This window comes from Dromaius novaehollandiae, chromosome 3, assembly GCF_036370855.1.
Source record: "Dromaius novaehollandiae isolate bDroNov1 chromosome 3, bDroNov1.hap1, whole genome shotgun sequence".
Lineage (NCBI taxonomy): Eukaryota > Metazoa > Chordata > Aves > Casuariiformes > Dromaiidae > Dromaius > Dromaius novaehollandiae.
The window spans coordinates 127201748-127224653 of NC_088100.1; the positions used below are offsets into that span (position 1 = coordinate 127201748).

The 22906-nt window shown below is 38.5% G+C and overlaps 1 protein-coding gene across 6 annotated transcripts in view; it reads right to left on the reverse strand.

Annotated features, from left to right (window-relative positions):
* Window positions 1–22427, reverse strand: part of KIF16B (kinesin family member 16B) — a 141505-nt gene extending 119078 nt beyond the window's left edge. For 2 of the 6 annotated variants that reach the window (XM_026110427.2, XM_026110425.2), the window contains exons 1-4: window positions 22060–22418; window positions 6662–6731; window positions 5521–5634; window positions 228–344 (exon numbers count right to left, since the gene is read on the reverse strand). In XM_026110427.2, the coding sequence (XP_025966212.2) occupies window positions 228–344; window positions 5521–5634; window positions 6662–6731; window positions 22060–22106 (348 nt within the window). In that variant the 5' untranslated portion in view covers window positions 22107–22418. Of the gene's footprint in view, window positions 1–227; window positions 345–5520; window positions 5635–6661; window positions 6732–22059 lie in introns of all 6 variants that reach the window. The other 4 variants (XM_026110426.2, XM_064510054.1, XM_026110424.2 and 1 more) reach the window with 4 other exon arrangements.
* Between the last annotated feature and the right edge of the window lie 479 nt (window positions 22428–22906).

Sequence of the window (22906 nt, forward strand, 5' to 3'; positions counted from 1 at the left end):
ACAGAACATCCCTTAAAGACAGTTCCTCCAACTGTAAGTAGCTAGCTATAGAGGAAACAGAGAGCTTCTAGAATCTCTGATTACTACTAGAAGTTATGATGAAAGGGCAATCAGTAGCATACAGAGAAGATAGGTAATCATAATTCCATGAGAGCATGCTCTTGCAATAGCATAATCTCAATGCATTGTTACAGAATAAAAATGTACATTTGCAAAATATGACATACCGCATTTCCCATCATAGTGTAGGACTTTCCAGATCCAGTCTGTCCATACGCAAAAACACAAGCATTATAACCTTCAAAAGCAGATTTAAGCACATCCGTACCAAGATTTTTGAAAACCTTAGGGGAAAAGAAAAAAAAAAAAAGTTGTCTCTAGTCCGGCATGGAAAACTTTAAACAATAATAATGTTAAACTATCACAGTATAAGCTACTGGCATCAACCAATGATATTTATTACAGGACAAAAATTAAATATTTCAAATAAAGTAAATTTTACTACTATATTTAGTTTATATCAGTGCTACCGTATATTTTCTACTTTTTCTTCTTTCACAGATCTACTTGACATTTAGAAGCACCAAAAAAACCCTACTACTTTTCCACAGTGTCTACTTACTTTTTGCATCTTCCCCAATTTTACATGCTCTACAAATATCTGCCCCCTTCTCAAAAGAAAACATTTTCTCAATCCTTTCAGTACATTTTATAATTTAACATTTCTTCCCCCAGCCCCCACTTAACCAGGTATAAGAAGGTATAAGAAGAAAATGGCCCCTTATTTTCTCCCTAACTGGCTTTTACATAATAGTACTTTTTAGTTTCATCTTTGCCAAATGTATGTAGACGTGTTTTTAGTATAGCAGGTGACCCTCTTATCTCAGCTAGCCCCTTCTCTCTTACCCTGAACGTTTACTGGAAATAGCCCATCTTCTTGGATAATCTATGTAGCTGAATAAGCATGACAGTTCTTTTCTCTTATAGCACCACTCCTCTTTAAACATTTGTAGTTCTATAAAGACTATAGTGTAATGCTCTCAAGAGAAAAGTTCCCAATATATCTTTCCTCTCAAATATGACACTATTCATATTTTCTTTTGGCTCCTATTTTTCTGCCTGCTTTTGGTCACATCACATAATACGTGGGTCTGCTCTCACCTAAGTTCAGCTCTCACTACCAGTTTCCCTCCCAGACTCCTTACCCTTCATCACCATTATCCCTCACTTCCTTCCATACCCTCGGTGGCCTGCTGGGCAAGGAGTTAACACTTGAGACAGCTTCTGTCTCAGTGAAAACATCAATATGGGTCTCCCAGTCCAGACATGCTTTTCAAAAATCTCATAGTTACCTCACATAATTTGGCCATCACTCCTCAGCATACGTGGTTTGAATTAACCAACGTGTACAAGACATCAATAGAGCCTGGCAGACATGCAGTACAGCCATGCCACTCCTCCCTTGGAAGAGTCCCAGGTAATTTTTTTGAACATTAATGCTCAAGTGCAAGCAGACATTTATAATATTTAGTAACAACCTTCCCTTGAGCAAGGAAGTTAAAACAGTGTAATCGCTCATACTTCTCAAAGAGTACAAAGATCAGCTAAAGCAGCACGATTTTCCTTTCTCTTGTCATTTGAAAATAATATCTCAGTTGAATTCTTCGTCCCAAGTACCTGCAGCTTTATTTTTTCCTCCTTTCACTTTTTCAGCGTTTAACTTCTTATCTCACTGTCTGGACCAAGTCTTTACGCACTACTGTGTTGAATGCGGCTTTTCTGAAATTCCCATCTGCATTTATGTCCTGTAGTCTGATCCAGGCCCCAGCTATAAATTCTCCAGGGTGCACAGGCTGTCATAGCTGTCTTCCCACACAGTCACGAAGATGCAAAAACATTATTCCCCAAACATTTCTACCTACACTTCTTTCACTCACAGCACAAATTGAAACTTCTCATTTTTTTGCAAAACCTCTCTGCACGTTTTGCTCAGACTGGGCTTTATGAAGATGTACATCACAATTGTCATCTTCGCCTTTCCAGAAAACTAGCATTGGTTTCATCTTTTTTGCTGTATCATGAAAAGAACAAGCTTTCTTTCCTGGTTCTACCAACCTGAAAAGGTTTTCAGTAGCTTCTTCCTCTCTGTCCATACCAATTCTAGCTGCTTTTAAATGAACCATATGTATTTGGTCTGCTTTATGCCTATTCCCTTCTAAAAAATTGTAGAGACCTTGCAAAATGACTTGAGGAGTATAGAGAATAGTCAGTACGCACAGTGATATATATACATATATATGTGTCCCTAACAATTACAGTCAGTGATGTCTGCGCACAGAAACTTAAAACACAGATTAGAAGAAGATACATTATTAGGACGGGACTTCGTTAGTCACAAAAGATCAGTAAACTGAACAAAATTCTCTTCATTTCTGTTGAAGGTAAATTGCCACTCCTGCTCTAATTTTTGTGTATTAAAGCATATTTTACATCAATAAGGGGCATTAATGGGACATACAGTATTAGACAGACTTGCATTTATCATTTTTCTATCTTTAAATGGGAAAATATAACAATCATAAAAAAAGCATACTAGACATCGGCATTACCAACATTCAAGAACAGTTTTATTCCATAGCAAGGTGAACGTGAATGAAAGGCACCCTTCTTCTATGCCACTGGTGCAGAAAACTGGAAATTCTGCAGCAAGTTGATAAGAGCTTAACTACGAAGTCTTTCAATTAAATATGAAGTGAATAATACAAGCAAAACAATAGCTTATGCAGCATTTGCTTAGAAACTGCACTCCCTTTGTTTTAAAATGCTTGCTGTTTTCAGTGTGCTATACACATGATATTTAACACAACACTTGATACAAGGACAAAAACATTTTTATGACTGAACAAGAGAAGCAGGGATTTTTGCCGGTCAGGACCAAGGAGGGAGTCTGGGACTGTGGGACATGCTGTAATAGCAGAATATTGAACATGGACATCTAAGTTGCATCTAGGATGTTAGCATACTACTATAAACAATAAAGCTCTAAAGAAAAAGAATAAAGAAAAACTCTAAAGGCTTAAAGGCTGCTGATGCTGCTAAAGGCTGCTGATGCTGCTAAAGGCTGCTGATGCTGCTAAAGGCTGCTGATGCTTATATCTTTATATCGGCCTTTTTTTCCCCTCAAGCCAGTGGACAAGTTACACTGATCTCGCCTCAACCTGATCTACTCTGAAACAGAGGCAAAACAGCACCATTAAGGGAGAAACTATTTTTTTTTAATCATTTACAGTAGAGAAGTATGGTGCAGGATATAATTTTGATATCCATTTACATTAACTCTAATTTCCTTTGCAAGTGACAGTTTTAGTAAGAGTTAAACTTCATTATTTCACAGCATATTCGTATTCTAGAACAAAACTGCATGGTAACAGCAACAGTCTAACATGTTTGGGGAAAAAGAAAGAAAAAAAAAAAGAAAACACAATGGAAATTGCTCCCTGGTATCCTTTTAATGAGTTCTTGTAGTAAGTTACTTTCCATAAGTCAAGTCTCAAGTCAAGTAAAGAAAGACAAAACAATGACAACTAACCTCTACAGCTCACAGTGTGAATCAACAGCCTAAGGAATCCAAAAAATGAAATATCCATAAAACTAATAATCAGCCACAATCAGTGCTTAAGAAGAATTTCTGTAATTAATTCCACAGTAAGTTTTGCAGACCTTTCCAAATACACATTCATACATGATTAATAATACTTTATTCACATGTGCTCATCTATATCGGGAAGAAGTGAGCACTACAGTAATCAGCTATGACTGGGAATTATATGAATCCTCATGGAACTAGGTAATCCTAAGAGGAGACCCCAATCAATTTCTATGAGAAACTCACCAACCCCAAGGCACACTTAAGGCAGGCATTTGTTTTGTCTGCAGAGCCACAATGAAAAATCTCAAGCTTTAGTTGGAGGCACAGCAGAAAAATACATTATCAAAACAGCTATAATTAAAAAAGAAATCTCTGCATATATGCTCAACTTCAAGCATTTGCTAAAGATCTAATGAAGGCACGTGGTCTGAAACACTTGTTTAAAAATGTTCACTAGGAACTAGGACTCCAGTCATTGGGTTCAAATATGCTTTTTTGTGAATTTCACATAGTGCTAAAGTAATAAGGATATTTCTACATCAATGCCCAAATACATGTATGCCTCTGGATATTTCCAAGAATGTAGCAAAAACTGTGCTTTTTGAAAAAACATCATAGAGAAATAACACTCTATAAAGTTCAAGAATACATATGACCAAATGTTTGGATTAAATGCTTATTATTAGCTCTATGAAATAAAGAAAAACGTTTTCAGAAAAAGAGAGTCTACTGCTGGCACTGATGGTTAAGGTAGAAATTTCAAGTGTGAACTCCCTGTCAAACACTTACAATCATTATTTATATTGACAAATCTATTCATTTTTATAAATACTTAAAATTTGCCTAAAATTATTTTTTATTATTAGTTTTAATTCCCAGGCTTTTTAGAATTAGACACACCAATATCCCTGAATTCTGAGATTACAAACTAGACGAGGTACGTACCAAAAAGGTACATAGCCAACTGGCTTATGGTATATTCAGCAAACCTTAGCATTATTTTCAGAGGAAAGACACACATATTTACTTATAGCATCCTAAGGTCCACAAAAGCAAGGGAAAAGATAACAATAATTAAACATTTAAATTTTATTAGATACTATTTCAGAGTGTGAAAAAAGCAAAAAGGTCCAATATTCAAATGAAATGCAAGGTCAGAGAGGGCCTATTTCTTCATCTAAACGATGCCCATAGTTCAAAGTTGGATTTATAGCTATGCAGAGATATCAGTGCATCAGAAATAATATGCATGTAGGCTGTGGTCACAAAAAAATTTTTTGAAAAAGAAAGATACTCTCCTCACATCTTTAAACTTGTATAAGGTGTTACTGACCTAGAACTTAGGAGTTCAAAGCATCATATTTTCTACTGTGAGTGTGCAGAAAGCAAGGCAGTTTTGTCCTTCCTAAACCAAGAAAGAGTACTCAAGAGAGAAGAACCTCCTTTGAACAGGTTCAATGTCTAAGCCTTTTGCTCAGAAAAAGGCTTCAACTACATAAGAAGAATGTTCCTGTCTAGATGAATTAAGGATGTGTACTTGCTTCTCAAAAGTGTTTTTTTTTTGAATCTGCTCAAAAGCAAATCTAGTGCCTCCTGCCACGAAAGAGCTCAGAGAAGTTTTCTAACTTGATCTCACAAGACAAATCAGACAAGGGAACCAGAAAAAGGGCGTTTAGTCTGCTGTATGAGAAAACATAGTATTTACAGTGTTAGGTAAGTTAAAAAGAAAACAAAACAAAATTCAAACTCTCAGGCATCTAGGGAATTTCTAAATTACACAAGTACTTTAAATGGAAAGATGTTTCAAAGAGTGATTTCAGACCACAGAAAAGGGGCAGAAAAGATCAATTATTAACACTGAGAAATCCTACCATTTCTTGACACACAAAGCTGGGACTTTTACTATCTGCTGAGAAATATGAAAAATCATAGGTAAATGTCTTCGTTCTTTCTCTTCCTGTGTCTCCAGTTCCACCCTCTGGTATCTATTAAAAAAAAGAAAAAAAAAGAAGCTGACACAATATATGCTAATGAAGTATTTAAAAACATGTTAGAATAACTATTCAGAATGAAAATTTAACATAAGACTACACGCAGTAAGAAAAATCACAATGATAGGTTAGGCTATTACTCTAAGAGCAGTGAAAAAATTAGCAGTAGAGACACCCTTCAGAATTAAGGCAAAGTCACACTAAAGAGCACAGCATGAATTTTGCTTTGAATTTTAGCTTACTTATCCTAACACAACCATGCATTTTTGTCACAATACTTATGTTTAGTTAAATCAGTCCTGTGTATGAAATTCAGCTTATAATAAGGGATTATTCTTCACGTATAATCAATACAAGCCAGAGAGACCTCTGCACTGTGAATAGCATTTCAGTGCAGAGTTGTAATTAAAACGGTTTTGTGGGCCTGCTGCTTAAGGCTAGCATCACGCTCAAGACAGGACAGTTAGCAATATGCTTTAGCAATATACACTGCTATCTGAATCACTCTAGACAAACTGTGTACTGAAATTCCTTTTTATATATTTGCCTTTGGAAACTATCTTGCAAATAGCTATTTGTTGAGAATGATTTCTCTTGGTGAGAGAAATGTTAAATTGTATCATCAAAATATTATAGCAAGTGGTGGGTACTTTGGGTTTAGTTCATTTTCGTGGGAATTCCAGGAGACTGCTTTTACAGATGAACTGAAGGTTTAATAGCTACTGGGCATATATCTCTCTTCTACTCTAGGCTTCCACCTTCCATCTAAGTAATCACCAGAACGATAAACACCTTAAAAAAACCTAGGAGATACCATCTATAGAACGGTTTTCAGAAAACCACGGTACAACCTGTAACAATTTAACCGGTCTGCCCAAAGAATTAATTCAACACTGTTTAAGTATTTCAGAAATTAAGGGCTGTTCTCCATAGCGTACTGTAGTGAGCACCACTGTTTAGTCCAGTCATGTTTTGGCAGCTACTTGACTAGAATTTCCTTTTTTAAATCGTGCTTACTCACCTTTAAGTTTGTGATTGTTGTTTTATTTTTTTCCATTGAAATAATAAACTTTGCATTCAGGTCTTTCTCCCTGAAAGTAAAAGGAAGACTTGAGTATGTTAAACAAAATATATGACAATTATTCCCAGTCATATCTCGATCCAACAAATTGCTTACCACAGTCAATTAATCAGGAGAATCCATTTTTATTTCATTTTCATAATTTATTTCATTTTTCATTTTTATTTCAATATTTATTTATTGTCATTGGAGATACCTGAAGTACCTGGGCTTGCCTCCAAATGTAAATCCCTTCATCTAGTAACAGAGAAGCAGCTTGGGGAAACTACTTTGGAAATCTGACTCTGCGAGTCAATGAAGTGTTTTGTTCTTAATTTGAAGTAGTCCGATCCAAAGCCCAGAGAAATCAATTATGTGGCTCTAAAGAATTTTGAAACACAGCATTATAAAATAAATCCCAAGCTCTTACCACCATCTTGGTAGTAGCAGTCCCAATTTACCCAAACATTTAGGTAAAAAGGACTAAACTCAATCCCAGAGTACTTTAAACTCTCTTAGAAGTGGGGCACACAACATGTTTTTGAGCTGTAATGAATGGCAGTGCAGGAGAGAGGGGTTCTAACTATCAAGGGAGTGCTACACAGGATTGCTGCTCCCCAGAATTCAACAATTCCAGGAGAAAAAAGTCCTTTTCTGCAGCAGTCCATTACAGTGTTGCTAGAAAGTATTTTCATGCACACACATCCATGTCTTCTCAGTTATTTCTGACTGTATTCAAAGTATCATTAAAAAAAGTTATCTCAGTGCCTAAAACCGGTATGCATCAATCCGCTTGCTGGAGTTGTGATTTCTTTATACCTAGTCATAAGTGTAATATGCATTTCGTAACTACATTTGTTTTAAACTGGCTGCTCTTGAATGACAAGCTTGAGCCTATCATCTCCTGTGTTACTGAAAACATGCACATGAGAATAAAAGAACCAAAACCTCACTCACCAAATGGTAGTAGACACACTTCCAAAACTAAAAAAAAAATATGCTAGGCCACCTGATAAACTAGTACATCTAACTGGTACAAAAGAAAGCAGAGGGCTTAAAAAAAAAAAAAAAAAGAAGAAGAAGAAGAAGAAGAAGAAAAGAAAGGATTGTTTTATTATATTGCACAGTATCTCAGCAATTACTGGATATTTGCTTATGCCAACTTAAAAAACAAAAAAAGAGAAACTTCTCATTAACAGAAGAACTGGTTTCAGGCTTTTTAGTGTGACATTTTCTTCCAAGTGGTGCATTGAACCACTTAATTCTTCTTCTGGGTTCCTCAGCTGAATCTGACAAGTTACCCTTTATTTACACTCAGTCTTCTGGTAGAAATTCTAAAGAAGATCAAGACCCATCTTAAAATCTGAATTAATGAATACAGATTAAGCAAATAAAAGTGCTTATTTAAATATCAACACATTAAGTTATTTTCTAAGCTAATAAAATACATAATTGTAATAATTACAGCATTAATTATACATCTGAATTTAGATCTACCATTGAAAAAACATTAGTGGCATGCCTTTAGAGATGCCTTTTAGTCATTTCCATGTCATCCTCAGCATCTTTAACTAGGTCTACACTCAGAGACTGAAATATTAGAAGACAGTTATGGGTGATAAACAGGGAAAGGAAGCGGATGTTTCCAGTGGTACTTTTTAGTAGGAAATAGATTTTGATAGAGCAGTAATACAGCATGTGCCTCGCTACCACTCACCTACCTCCTAAGTAGTCTCCACCTGTCAGTAACTATTTGCTCAAGGAAGGCCTAATCTAGCCTGCCCAAAGAAACACAGTCTATCTTACTATGAAAGTTTGTTTTAAATAATTTGTAGCCTGTTTCCACTACAAAGTTTGGAAGACTTCCAGGTGGGATGAAGTTTGGGCCAGGATCTTCTGTCTGGATTCCTTCATGCTTGAGGTGTACAAGGGGGAAAAACAAAATTGTATTTGTGTGTTTATTCCTGAGCCTAGCCAGCTCTTTATATTACAAAAACTAAAGCCATGGTAATTATATAATTTATTGTACACATGAATAGTTGGACAGGATCCCTTAGAACACAGTTGCTTGCACAGTGACAATCTCATCAAAACAATCTTTTTATGCACTTCAGCAGTGGGCTGAATTCCTTTCAAAAAGTTGTGAAAGCAAGTTTCACCTTAATTAGAGGTTCAAGCTGTGAACAGCTGGATTTCAACGTCCAGACATGCTTCTGAGAACATTCAGGGCTAGAAGAATCTTATTCTAACCAGCTGTTTTTACAGCATCAATATAAAACATGAGCCATACCTCAGTTTAGATACAGGTGTCAGTCACCAACCAAAGACACTCTGCCTCCGTAAACTCTATCCCCTTCACTACAAAGCAACGTAAAGGAACACACTGCCAAAACCGGTTCACAAATAATGCTTTGCTGATTTAAGAAAGCTTCTTTCCCCTGAAGCCCAACCTGCTCACAAGCTAGCGTTTAAGTCCAGCCTCCAGGCTTTCCTCCCTGCTATTTCATACACCATGAGGAGCTCCGTGATCACAGGGAAATGAAACTTGTAACCCATGATCCCTTGGCTCCTCACCAAACTATAAGGTGATCCAGCAGGCATGTTCCCTCGCACAGGCATCAGGAAATACCTCAAATGAGTGTTAGTATTAACCCTCTACTTGTTGTCTACTTGTTATGCTAGTCATCTAGCAGTTGAGGAGAAGGTGGGAAAAAAATCAGAAAAACTACTTCAAATAATACTGGCACTTTATTTTAATATGAATAATATAGGTATCAGTACCAAGATAGGCTTAAAAGAACTCATATGCATGTCTTACAATGGGATAGCACGAGAAATAGTTTACTTGGGCAAAGATTTAATGGTTCCTCTGTATTACAAGGGATATGTGGGTTATGAAGAACGGCTGAAAACCAAAGATGACTCAGAAGCTGTACCAGAACACAGTAGCTTCATGGAAGAAACTGCAGTATAGATATACCTAAGTCAGGTTTCTTTCCTTGTCTTCTCCTTCCCTTATGTTCCCTGCCTGTTTGCAGGTCAAAGACCAGAAGAGTTTTCGCAACTCCACACGCATCTAGTCCAAATCATACTACTGGTAGTCAAATGCTAGCAGTACCTGCAGATTTCGAAGCAGGAAGGCACTTGCTCCTTTGTAACTTCCAGTTACAGCCTTTCATTACGTCACTTACCCAATGCTCCATGAGACCTTCTAAAGGTCCTCCCACCAAGAGGAGGGAGAAGGGAGAGGAAGGGACGTGGAAAAGCACTGTTATTGCAAACATAAATGAACAAGGGAAGCTTTAAAAAATTACTACCAGAAAGAAGAAAAAAATTTTTTTTGTCTTATTTCCAAGTTCACTTTTAGGGTCCTTCAACGAAATAATAAGTTCTTTAAGTAGAGAACAGCTTTTTATTAATCTGTTATGTATTATTCTGACACTAGAGTGCTTACTACAGCTTATCTCATTGGGAATCATATTATGCTTCCCATGAAATTCATTGTATGGTACTCAGTTGTGATGTCAGATGGATGACTTCTGGGAAGAAAACAGCAAGAACAAGGCATGTTCCAGAAAGTGGGGGAAAAAGCCAAAAAGGAAAGAAAAAAAAATTGCAATCAAGAGTTTTGCTGAATATGGTGTTCCAAAAAACTATTTCAGCATGCTTCCAAGGCTGCAATGCCTAAGGACATAGGTACTACCTAAATTGCCTATTGGGCCTCTCTATGTCAAAATGAAAAGAGGGTGTGTAAAATATACTCTTGGAAATACGTTCAACTGTAGACCTCTAATTGAACACCCATTAGAAGAGGATTTTGCTGAGGAGCAGGTGTGTGATTTTGTTTTTCAACTATTCAAAAACAGTCTGAGCACTTAGTCAAAGCAACTCAACCATACTCAATGGCTTTTCCTTTCAAAAAAGTGCTTGTTTCTTCTCATATTTATCTTTTAGGCACAGTGTTATGAACTTCCAATTTTATCACTGAACTTGCTCACTACTCAAGTGTACTTCTGGGAACATAATATGAATGCATGATGGTTGCCTAATACCCAGGAAAATTCAAGATAGATTTAACTAAAGAACAAACTCAAAGCGTGTCACAAAGAACTTTGCTTCTTCTTGCAGCTCGGTCATGCCCTAACTGCACATTGTACGTTGTGCCCCGATACCTGACTGAACTGCACAGACTAAGAGCACTTTTCTTTGTTCGAGTAACTCTTAAAAGGGGAAGGTTCAATTCAACCAAATGCTTTAAAAAGCCAAACAAAAAATGCACTCAGCAAGGAATTTTTTGTTACTTTCTGTAACCACTGAAAAGTAAAGTAACTATTCCAAATATTGTTCTAAACTGCTTGCAGCTGGTGCAATCTGAAATATCACACAATTTCTAATCTTTTTGCTATCCAGAGGTTTTTATTTATTTTTAACTTATGTTTGCCAAATCTTTTCTATAAACATTCATTTTAAAATATGTGAAAATTAAAAAAACCCATATCTAGCTTCAGCAAAAGGGAAAACCTGAGTGGCCATATATGAAACATCTTCATAACTATTTGGGTTAAAGATATTTTTCCATAAACATCATCAATTCAAAGAGTCTCAATACACTGTCACTTGAGAATTAAAATCAGAACAGGCCATACAATCTGATTTAATCCTGAGATTTTGGGAATCCACTCTGGGGTTAGTCACCCATACTAGGTGAGATGTTACTCTATATGAAAAAAAAGAAAAAAAATCACAGTTCTCTGCATAGCAGGGCAATAGCCCAACATATCCTTAGCTCAAAGTAACCCAATACTCTTGACTGATATATCCACAAAATCACAATTAAATCATTGAAACCACCTTTACACTAACACAGCCTAAAAGTTAACAACTACACATTCTACATCAACTAGAATGAATAAAAACAGATGTCCTTTGCATAATTTTTGACAGTACATTTCTGGCTGGATTCTCTGAGAGCTGGTAGGGGCTGCAGTCCCTGTTATCTGGGAGAGCTCCGCAGACTCACTTTTAGTAACCTGCTGTTTTCTCTAAACAACACAGCTTATCTTTGAGACTTCTACCACGCTATCAAATTTGGACAACATCAGTCAACAGGTTCAAAAGTTACTGGATGTGAATTGACTGACAGGCTGCACAACCTCGTAAGATTCACCTCGAGAAGCCAGAATAATAGAGAATATAGAAACAAGGAAAGTATTTTACATGTCAAAAAATAGAAATATCCCCTCAGTTTATATATTAGCACACATGTATCCATTCTTCTATGAAGGACAACCTAGATTAAATGCCTTTGGCCATAATATTAAATTTTACCAACAATACTGAAAGGCAGTAGTTTAATCTACAGTAGTAAGGCTCTCCTGGAAAATGAATGCTTAGGTGTCCTTGTGCTGTCTTATGTCAAATGATATCTAGCTTTTCTCAGGACGCTATGCACACTCATGATAACACATACGGACTCTTCATTACATTAAATCATGTACCTAACATGCTGTACTTTTAACAGCATTATAGGTAGGTTTCACCTCCCAACAAGTCAGATGAAGTCTAGTGGGTATCCACGTAAGCAAATTTCTGAATCAGCAGCAACAGTTGGCTTAAAAAAAAATTGATTGTATCCACATATGCCATGGTCAAAGATCACATAATAACCTGAATAATATTTAAGCATCAAGCAGCAAGCTATCTTCACTGTAACTTTTCTATTTTGCCTGCATAGATGGAGTGACAGATCAGGCTCAGTGATGCTCTTACCAGTTCTCAGTCCTGCATAGCTCTGAGTGGTAAAATATCCTCAAGTGAAGCTCCCTCTTACATGTTTCTGATGTCAGCCTTTAGAAAAGTGTAGCGAAGGGCTTTTTTTTTTTTCTTTTTTAGCAGAAGCAAGGTAGAACACAACTGCAGACGCAACCAAGTTGATTTGAAGGACATTCTGGAGTTGTGGTGTAATTATTATGTAACCAAGAAGTTTCTCTAGAACTCTTGGGTTTTAGTCCACATGATATTTGGCTTTTAATACTTTGTCTCTTCTGATTCAGTATTTTGTTACTCCTGCTATTCCAAGTCATAAGCACAGCATCTCCTTAACCTCCTGAGCACAACAAAGCCTGATTCAAAGAAATCAGGTTGCTGCCCTGCAGTGTTCTTGTTTTCTTCAGTAGACTTTTTTTTTGGGGGGGGGGCGGGGGGGGAGACATTTGAGGCATTTGAGAGCTGAAGAGTAAGAACTTTAGCCCATCGGCCATTAAGATGTCTACTGCCATATATGCCCTTCTCATGTTAGATATCTCTGAAAGACCCTCTTTCAGTAAATGAGTCTGGCTTTGTATTTATAGCTAGTAGAAAATAAAGGACTTCGCTCTTCAATTCAGTCAGCTGTTCTTACCAACAATACCTGCCTTTCAGATGCTCAGACTTCTGAGAATCTTCTCGTTCAAGAGCTCAGTTACGTTAAGACAGCTCAATGCTTATCCCATTTATTTCAAAATTGGTTTTAATTTCAAATAAACAAAGACTACGAAACTGAAAGACTCACATTTCTCCCCCTACGTTTCAACAGGGAAAGTTACAATATAGAAAGATCCATTACCCTTTTCTCTTCTGGTCTCAGGTTCTGTTCTCAACAAAAAACAGTTTAAAAATATTTTATAATTCATCATCGTAGTGATATAACACATATAGGTAACCTGGTAATGTGTTTGATAATACTGAAATTAATGAACTAGGAAATTCTACTCCAAAACTAGCTAAAGTTCAAAATGCTTACGATTGTAAAGTTTGGGGATTTAGAATTTGTAGATGATGCAAGTTTAACTATGCTGCCCCATATGTGCCCACGCTGCTATTATGCTCCAGGCACACTGGCACTGGAAGGTCTTTGTACTTCAATGCTATGGAGAGAAGAAACAGGGTAACAATTGTGACAAATCCTGCATGCTTGAAAAATTTGGAAGCATTTGCATTAAGAACTGAGAAGGTCAGGAAAATAAGCATATGTAAACAGAGGATATACATGGGCCTTCTGTTCTTTCATGGTTTTTGCAAGCTTCACTGGCAGTTCCAGCCATTAACTCTTCAGTTAATTGGAGCACAGTATTTTGCTTAAGCACCAGAGAGCTCCTTCAACAGCAGTCAAGTCAGCTCTAGTTTTGCCACTCACTGACACCAGGATAAAGCTCTGCATTTGGGACTCTCCCTCCTCGACGCATCTGGCTTTATATATGAGAATGGCAAGATACAGTTTTAAAGACTATGCATCCGGCTTATTATGCGTCCTGTTTTAAAAACCTGCAGGAAAAAAAACAACCGCAGAGGAAGTCAGAGGTAGAATGGCAAATGCAGAAGCTACTTAAAAGTCATCTAGGTCTAGTCTCATCTTCCCATTCACGCAAGATCATTTTCTATAATGACTTTCTTCAAAGGAATTAAGTCTTCCCAACTGCCTGGGCTTTCAGTCCCCTTGGGAGACTATTCCACAGCCTAAACCATCTCATTAAGCAGTAATTCCTTAGATACAGTTTAAGCTGTTCCATTATTAGCTTCATCCCATTACTCCCAAGATATTATAAAGGAGCCCTAACTAAATAATTAATTCTTCTTTTCAACATTTAAACTCCATAAATATTTCTAGATCTGCATCTCCTAATCTTTTCTGGCAGTCATAACATATAAAACACACATTTAGCTCAACTTTTCTTTTTTTGAATAAATTATTCCAGTCATTTCTGTTGATCTTTTCCAACATAATTCAGATAATGAGGTTCTAAAAACTGATCTTGAAAAGATATTGATGTAGAGGCTCACCGCAGGAAACATGGAAAGCAACTTCTGCCTTTGGCTGTGAGAAATATTTGCAAGTAAGAACCAAACTGTGATCATATCACATTCTTAAGTTCAAAGTCTTGGGTTCTAAACAAAAACTTCAAAGATTAACAAGAGAGGAAAGGGCAGGGAAAGAAAAGAGGAGGAAAGTAAGCCACAAGCCACTGGTGTCCAGAAGACCATGTATTTTAACACAGATGAGATACAGTGAAGAAACAAAACAGCAGAGACTGCTGGCATTCTTTATTGCTTGTTACCCTCCTAACTTTCAGTTTGCTTCAGAATTGCTAAGGTTTTCTAATAAAGAAAAGTCTACAGTCCAACAAGTTTTTCTAGAACATGCTGATCTGTGGCATCCACGTTCTCAGCCAGCTCTCATCCTTGGTGTTGGCTGCTGTCTTTGACATTAACTTCTCATGTCAGCAAAGGCTATATTCTCATTAAACTCTACTCATTAACCCAGACGGCCAATGTTCCATGTTATCATCCCTTAGGAAACATATGCCTAGACTGCTTGTTATTTAAACTGTTCAAGAGAATGACTGTATTGTTTTACATTTGCAAAGTTCTCTTTACATTGCTGAATAAAATAACTTAGCAGGGTTTTTTCCTCATTCACAGCTACCTCTTCCTTTCCTACGTAACCAATGCTGTACTCTACATCTACTACTACCCTTAAACAAAAAAACTTAAAAACTGTCTCCCATATTACTATATTGATTATAACATTTTTGTCACCTCTTGCTTATTCTTGCCACTGCTAATCTAGATTTATCTCGGCCCACTATGCTCTTCTGTATGGTTTTCTTCTCCAGTCCTTCTAAGTTTCAGTCAACGATTGCTCTGCTGAGAGCAAGATGTGGTTTCTACTTCAATTTGCCTTGCACAGAGCAGCAAAATCTCCAGTCTTTTCCTCAGTCTTCAAATGGTCTGCTTGCAGCCTTATACCACAACTTACCGCATCTCTTCCTCAAATATAAAATCTCCTTAGATGACATGTAAAGAAATTTCACAATACATATCACCTGTGTTTCCTAGCAAACACTGTTAGTTCATTTGCACATTCGTTCCAAAGCTATAGACTGCAATGACAACAGTCACAAGCTAGCATCACTAAGACTCCACTGTTATCATCTTTGAGGGCATTTTTATGTAATTACAAGTGTTTATGTCATTGTTGGTACCTACTACGCCTGAAGAACACACATTCTTTTGCCACTTTAAACAGGCAAAACCCTCCCTAGCACTGGTCAGATACCGCCGTGGTCAGACAGGCAGTCTTTTCAGAGTAGGCCCAAACGTTTTTCCTATCTACCTCTCTCAATTTCTCTCAAAGCTCTGGACTTCAAACAGGCAGATAACATGGCCATACAACAGTCATTTCATTTCATCTACAGCGAAAACATTGATCAAATTCTATGCTTTTTCCTCACAGTTGAAAAAAGTACTAGGTTTTTGTATTCGCCCAGGTCTTCTGGCAGCCCCACTGTGCTTAGCAAATTAATCAAGCAGCCCCATTGCCCTTAACTCCACCTGGGAACCTTGCAATAACCACTGTGTCAACAAGTGTAACCAGTTCGTTAAGCACATCTTCATTCAGGTCAGTTAAAAGACTATGATCATTAAGGACAGATGAACGGTATGTTGTCAGGCTGATGGTCACTCCCCTGGTACTTCTGTTACTCTGGGACCTATTGTAAGGAAGTGAGAGTGACCACGTTGTAAACTAAAACTCTTACCATCATTTGCTTCTCTTGAGGAGGTGAGAGGTAATAAATAAAATATTCCTACATTTACCTTACAAAACCAAAACTACTTTTAATTTCAGACTGAATGTACTGATGAAAGCCATTACCTATACGCATTGCTTACTTTTCGGGAAAAAAGTGTATCCACTGTGAAAACTTTCCCAAAGGAAACAAATCTGCTGGGGGTCATTAAATGGGTTCAAGGTTTTGGACATAAATACGGCAAGGCAAAAAAAAAGACTCAGTCAGAACAGTTAGTTTACCCTGCCAACTCCACATCAATGTGTTTTTTTATTAGACTTACACTCTCCTGTATATAAGGCAAGAGGAAAGACAGAGGTACACCTACCCTACGCACGCCAGAGCCTCAACTATCTTTATGGATCTTTTGACTTCTCTTTATAGTAGAGAAATTGTATGTGACTATAAATCAAATCACAAGCATCATCATTAAAACAAAAATTCAAAGAGTTAACATAAGAAATATCAAACTGAACTTGCTGATAAATTACTTACACTCAGTGGTATTGTAGTTTATAAAGTAAGTGACATCAGTATTGCAACACTTAGCCATATTCAAGCTTTGAGTTAGGTTTCTCCTATCACACTTGACATCTCTTAAGAACAGCAACTGACAATCAATGCTCAGAAATAGATGCATCAAAAACTTCACCATGAGCTTCAAAGAAAAATATATTCAGCTTTCGGTGTCCTTACTTAGAATCAATCTATCTTTTCTCATTCTACCCATTTTATACAAATGTTTTACCTATACAGGTATATTGTCAAAAGACTCCATCTTTCCTGCAAATGAAAAATATCCATACTACCATATATTTTAGACACAGCAATTTATCATGACACCAATTCATCCCTCTCTTGCCTGCATTATATTCTGTAAAGTTAGCTCTCCACATATTTCTCTTGCTTCCTTTCTCAATTTAAAAAAAGCATGGGAAGTTAAGAATAACATTAATACCAGTAAGCTCCTAGGTAAACTACTTCTAAACATTAGGAGTGGAAATTAAGATTTCAGCTGCCTCTCACTGTCTTGTTTATCTCTGTCTGCTGGTACAAAAACACTCTAGTCACATGTTTCTTGTAAATGAAACAGCTTGTTTTGTGTATCTGTCCCTTGCAACTGCTATATTAAATTGAGCTGTTGAAAACTCTGCTATTGATACTATGGCTTGAATTGCACAAGCAGTTATTTTTAAAGATAACATAATGTTGCTCTTAAACCTCCCAGGGTTCTCACACTCCGGTCCTGAAAGCAGAGGAGTTACATAGACTTACAAGCATAACTGAGAGGCATAAAAATGTAAAATCAACAAGGACATCCTTATGTCTAATGGATAGTCGAAAAATACATTCTATACAAATTACCAGTATTGGCATGGCTTTTAATCCAAACAAATTCCAGAATCGTACAAAAGCCTTGCCTAAGCAGCAAAAAATATTTTCTATTTCTCGCCTGTATCAAACATAAAAACAGTTAATCTTTGGATAGTGATTGTGAATGACTATATAACCATACAGAGCACTATAGCCGCTGGTGTGCATTTCTGCCATCCCTATCAGTCAGTTTAATTTAGAGAACAAATCCAAGGAGTGTGTGTGCAATTTTGAAAATTGCTCTTTTAAAAATCAAATTGGAATTCCTGTTTCTTTAGATTAAAAATAAGGACAGAGCTGAGGGAAAGTGTATATAGCTCATTTAAATAAATGCTTACAACTGTTAAGATCACTGGTTAAGCACAGGGAACAAGAGTTTACTGCAGTGCAAACCCACATTCTGATGTCACCTGCGTCTTCTTCAGGTACAGAAAGCACATGATCCTCATTTAGTTTATTCAACTAGTTTAATTCAATAATTAGTCTATGCAAATGCAAGAAACAGATTAAAAAAGGGTTAAAGAACAGAAGAGGCATGTTTTCCTCTAATACTTCCTGAATTAAAAAACAAACAGATCAGACCTATCAGGTGTAAGCAACTGAGGAGCATAAAAATTAGTAACATCAACTTGATTCTTTCAGATATTTCCTTTATTAAGCTCCTAAACATTCTCTTATGTAGTCAGTACCTTCTAGATAGTATTATTTAACTGGCAAAAAAAGTGCAAAGGTGGCTTTCCTGAGTATTAATAGATTTCTAGCTTCCACGCAAAGAAAACTTTGTGTACAATGGAAGCAAAAAAGGGATTACCCCCTCATTGTTTCTTAAAAGACTCTAACCAGATGCAGGTAAAGCAATGTATTTACTTGAACCGTGCAGATACACTGCATAACACAAAACAAAGACCCAGAACTAGCATAGACTAAACATGATCCCAAACACCTCAGAAGACTGTGTCCAGTAACCCACAGACCAAAGAAGTCTCCCCACTAAACGCACAGGAGTGCCTTGAAGTCTACAGCACTTCTCTACAATCTCATCTTTTTGTCCAGAAAACAGCTATTCTGACTAATGACAGAATCTTGATGAGAAACTCTGCATTTTGTGAGACCACATATGGGATCCTCCAGTCAAGCCCTCCAGATTATAAGACAATAAATGAACATGCCTAACAACTGTTTTGGAAAATGAACCTTACAAATAAATGAGTGATGGCCAAAACCATTCATCTGCCAAAATAAGATGCATCAACCACCCAATTTAATGTCCTCTAGATTTCTGCTCCAGAAAGAAAACCTAATCTTCTGCTGACTGACAGGTTTGTAGCCATTTTACAGAAACATTAACAAGGTAAGCACAAACTGAAAGGCTCTCTTTGCAATTCTGTATTGAACTGGTGAAAGCAAAGGATAGATGGGACACTCACCAAGTAACTAAACTTTCTAAGCTCACACTTATAAATGGTTTCAAAGAAGTAACTGCAAAGTCATTAGGCATAGACTTCATTCCATTGTCTAGAGATACAGTCAAAAACCTCTGGTATAAGCAACACAATTTGGGATGTTAACTATTTTTAGAAAATGGTCAAAGGCTTCAAAAATGGCATTGAAACAAATTCCTTTTAGGTCACGGGAAAGAAAGAGGCTACTCAAAGTAAATCACAGCAGAAAAAGCCTCTATCAAAGTTTGCCATCTAAGCACTGAAATAGCAAGCTAACCTAAAACACCACCTCCTCCCTCCCTGTCACAAGATTCATTCCAAGACACATGTTCATGACCTATTATACAGGCAATGGTGCTATGACAGCACACAGTGTGACTGCTCCATAATGCAAGAGGCTTACTAACAACCACTCATTAACTCTGTCTTCTCTAATTAAAAATGACTCAGGAAATAAGCTGCATTATATGATTAAGCTTAGAACAAACCAAAGCAAGTTTACCAACACACAAGAAATTAAACTTAACTCCACACAGCACCGTGTTAAAGATTTTGAAAATAAGTGCTGCAGAATGAACACCCACTTGGTAAATTCCTTTGAGCCGATAGAAAATCCCTTCTTTTATAAAATACTGCAGTGCTTACTGCAACAATCCACAAAGGGAAAGGCAACATAACTTAGGAGAAGACATGCACAAAGGAAACTGATGTAAGCAAAAGATGTTTACTGTTCCTGGCTTACGGGTCACAATGCTTTCACTATTGCAATGGGAAAAGCTACTGGATCCTCTAAGGTTTAGGATCTCAGTTTCACAACACCTTGAAGGACAGCACCTCTAGTAGCCACAATACCACATCAGTTCAGTACTGGCTGAAGGAGAAAAGCATCAACTGAAAAACAGCTTTCAGCACCACTATTGATTTGCCAAAGTGGTCTGAGGTACTCAGTGCCACACCAAACAGCCACTGTGCATCTAAAAAGCAAGACTAAGAAGAAACGTCCCGTGTCACTGAATCCAGTTGTCTGATAAACATTTAATAGGCATCAAGCACCACCCTATGAACAGCAAGGTTTTAACAGCTTTAACTGGAAGGCTCTTCACAGCTTATTTCCTTAGTTAGAAACTTCCTAGTTTCCAGAATAAAAACTCACAGCTGCTCTGAACACTCCGTCAAGGATGACCTTCTTGGCTCACTGCTTCGACCACATCAGCCCTCTGTCTGCCCTGCTCTTAGGCTCTTCTTTTTCTATCATATTACACACCATTTTCTTCAGTTTTCTAGGTATGCTCTGAGCTAGCCCCATTCAAGCTATCCTCTCACGTGCAATCCAGACACTAGGTCCACAGACATTGTCTGTAATATCCTTTTGCTACAATGCTTGAAGACTCCTACACACACTTTATCAGTTGGTATTTCCACTGCCCATCACATATACCACCTCTTTTCTATTCTGCCATATACTTTTCATTTCCCCATCTTTTCTGTCTCTCAGCACACTGCAGTTCTAGTCTACAAATGAAACCCTCACATGCTACCAAAACAATAAAAATAACAAGTCTCAGCAATACTTTAAAGTATACTGCTTGTTGTCAGAGCTTCTTAAAGGGAAAGTGAATTGCACAGGTAGAATAATTTTAAAACTTGGTAAGAATCATATGTTAAACTGATTGAGGGGTGGGGAGGGAACAAGAATGACTGCCAACCCTGAACTCTAACCACTCAGCTTCATCAAACTGCCTATGGAAAACTATTTGAAACTGCTCATCTACAATATTTTCATCTTCCAATCCGCATGAACTTTATCTTCATAAGCTTCCCCTCCCCATTGAAAAGGAAAAGAGATGTACAGATTTTTCAAAACTTCATGAATTGATTTTTTTAAGATCTAAATCAGTCCAAATCAGAGGAACAGTAGGAGCCTGATTGCCCACTTAAGCTTTTAAAACACTTTCTTTTAGTTGTCTACATCATTCCAGACCAAGAGAACAAAAACAAACATTGCCAGTAGAGTCTGACGAATTTACTACGAGTGGCTTTTAAACTAGATCATTAAAAATGAAAGCTACTTTACTGTGCATATTACACATCTGTTTTATGGGGGAAAAAATGGTGTTTAATTCCTGGACATATCTCAAGAAGCAGATGATAAACTCTTGTCAACACACTAAATGGGCCAGGCAGCATTTATTTAACCTCAAGCCAAAGTAACCTACTAATAACCTTTACCATAATGGCTCCTCTGCAAAAGCTGGTGTTACAATTGAAGTAGGCAACTATATCTCTCTTGTAAGCAGTCAGGACAGTTTCAAAGGAAATGAACAGGTAGATTTCTTTACATTTCAGAAGCTTGACTGTATGTTCTTGACAGCTCCTTGTCCCTCAGTAGTTTCTCATCTGCTTCGAAACAAACTTTTTCTAATTATAAAAAGATCATACCAACCAACACTTAAGATCATGACAGACTGAGGTTTCCTTGAAAGGCCCCACGTGTTTGAGCACAGCGGAAGAGTATTTCTCAGCCTGCCAAAGAGGTGAAGGATTCACCAGCAATCGCTTCCACAGAAGCTTTTGCAACGCAGAACTATTTTGCCACATGCCAAGACACCCCTGAAAGTCTCGGGCAGAGTTTTCGTCCAAACTCCGTCATTTCAATGCCTGTCCCGGGCGGTACGGGTGCGAGGTGCTCTGTCAGCGCGGAGTTTTACTCCCCTCAAACTTTCTCAGCTGCCGGAGGGAGCAGGACCCGGCGGCCAGGGCCCGCGCGCGCTCACAGCAACGCTTGGCCCCCCCGCGCCCCTGGCAGGCGCCGCCGTTACGTCCGCGCTTTCGCGGAGGCGGCGGGGGAGGAGGGGGCAGAGAAGCGGCGCCGGCTGGAGGGAGCCGGAGCGCCGCGGCAGCACCCCCGGCACGGCCCGGGGAGCGGGGCGCCACTCACCTGCGGTTCATGGGCCTCACTCGCACCGCCACCTTCACCGACGCCATGGCTCATCCCCGCCGCGGCCGCGCCCGGCCCCGCACCTGCTCCTGCTCCTGCCGCTGGCCTGGCCTGGCGTGGGCCGGCCTGGCCCCGCCCGGCCCGGCCCGGCCCTCGCCGCCGCGACCCCGCGCCCCGCCCGCCGCCGGGGCCGCGCGCAGGCCGCAGCGCTGCCCGCCGCCGCCTAGGCCATGTCGCTATGGCGACCGCGCGAGCCCCCCGCAACGGCCTTCCCGCGGGGCCGCTATGGGGGCGCAGCAGGGACAAACCACGGCGGAAGGCGTTGCTCCTCCTGGCCGCGCGCGGCGCCGCCCTTCGGCCTGCGCGGGGCGGTGGGGGAGGAGGAGGAGGAGGCAGGGGAGGAAGGGTGGGCTGAGCCCTGGGCGGGGGGGGACCCTCCAGGGAGCTTATAGTCTGAATCAGCACAACAAGCACACCAAGAAATATATAGAATGCATATATATAAATAAATATATATATATGTTTAAGAAAATGTTAAAGTTCTGAGAATAATCCCTTTTGCACCTTGTGATGCAGCCCACCTTTTAGTTAATTTAAATTGCAGTTAACGCAGCAGCTCTGATAACACGCGTTTGAAGGAGGTTTCTCAGTCCCTGATACATGATGACTTCTGGACTCGCAGGAGCAGTGTAATCTGCCACAGCGCAAACGCAAACGTTGCCGTCTCAGTGGAGAAAGGGAAACGTTTCCAGCTCTGGTAGGGGATAGAAAAGGTTAAGCACTGGGCGTGACAACAAAATCATCATAATCTTTATGTAGATAATATGGTAACTGTGGAGTTAGCTTT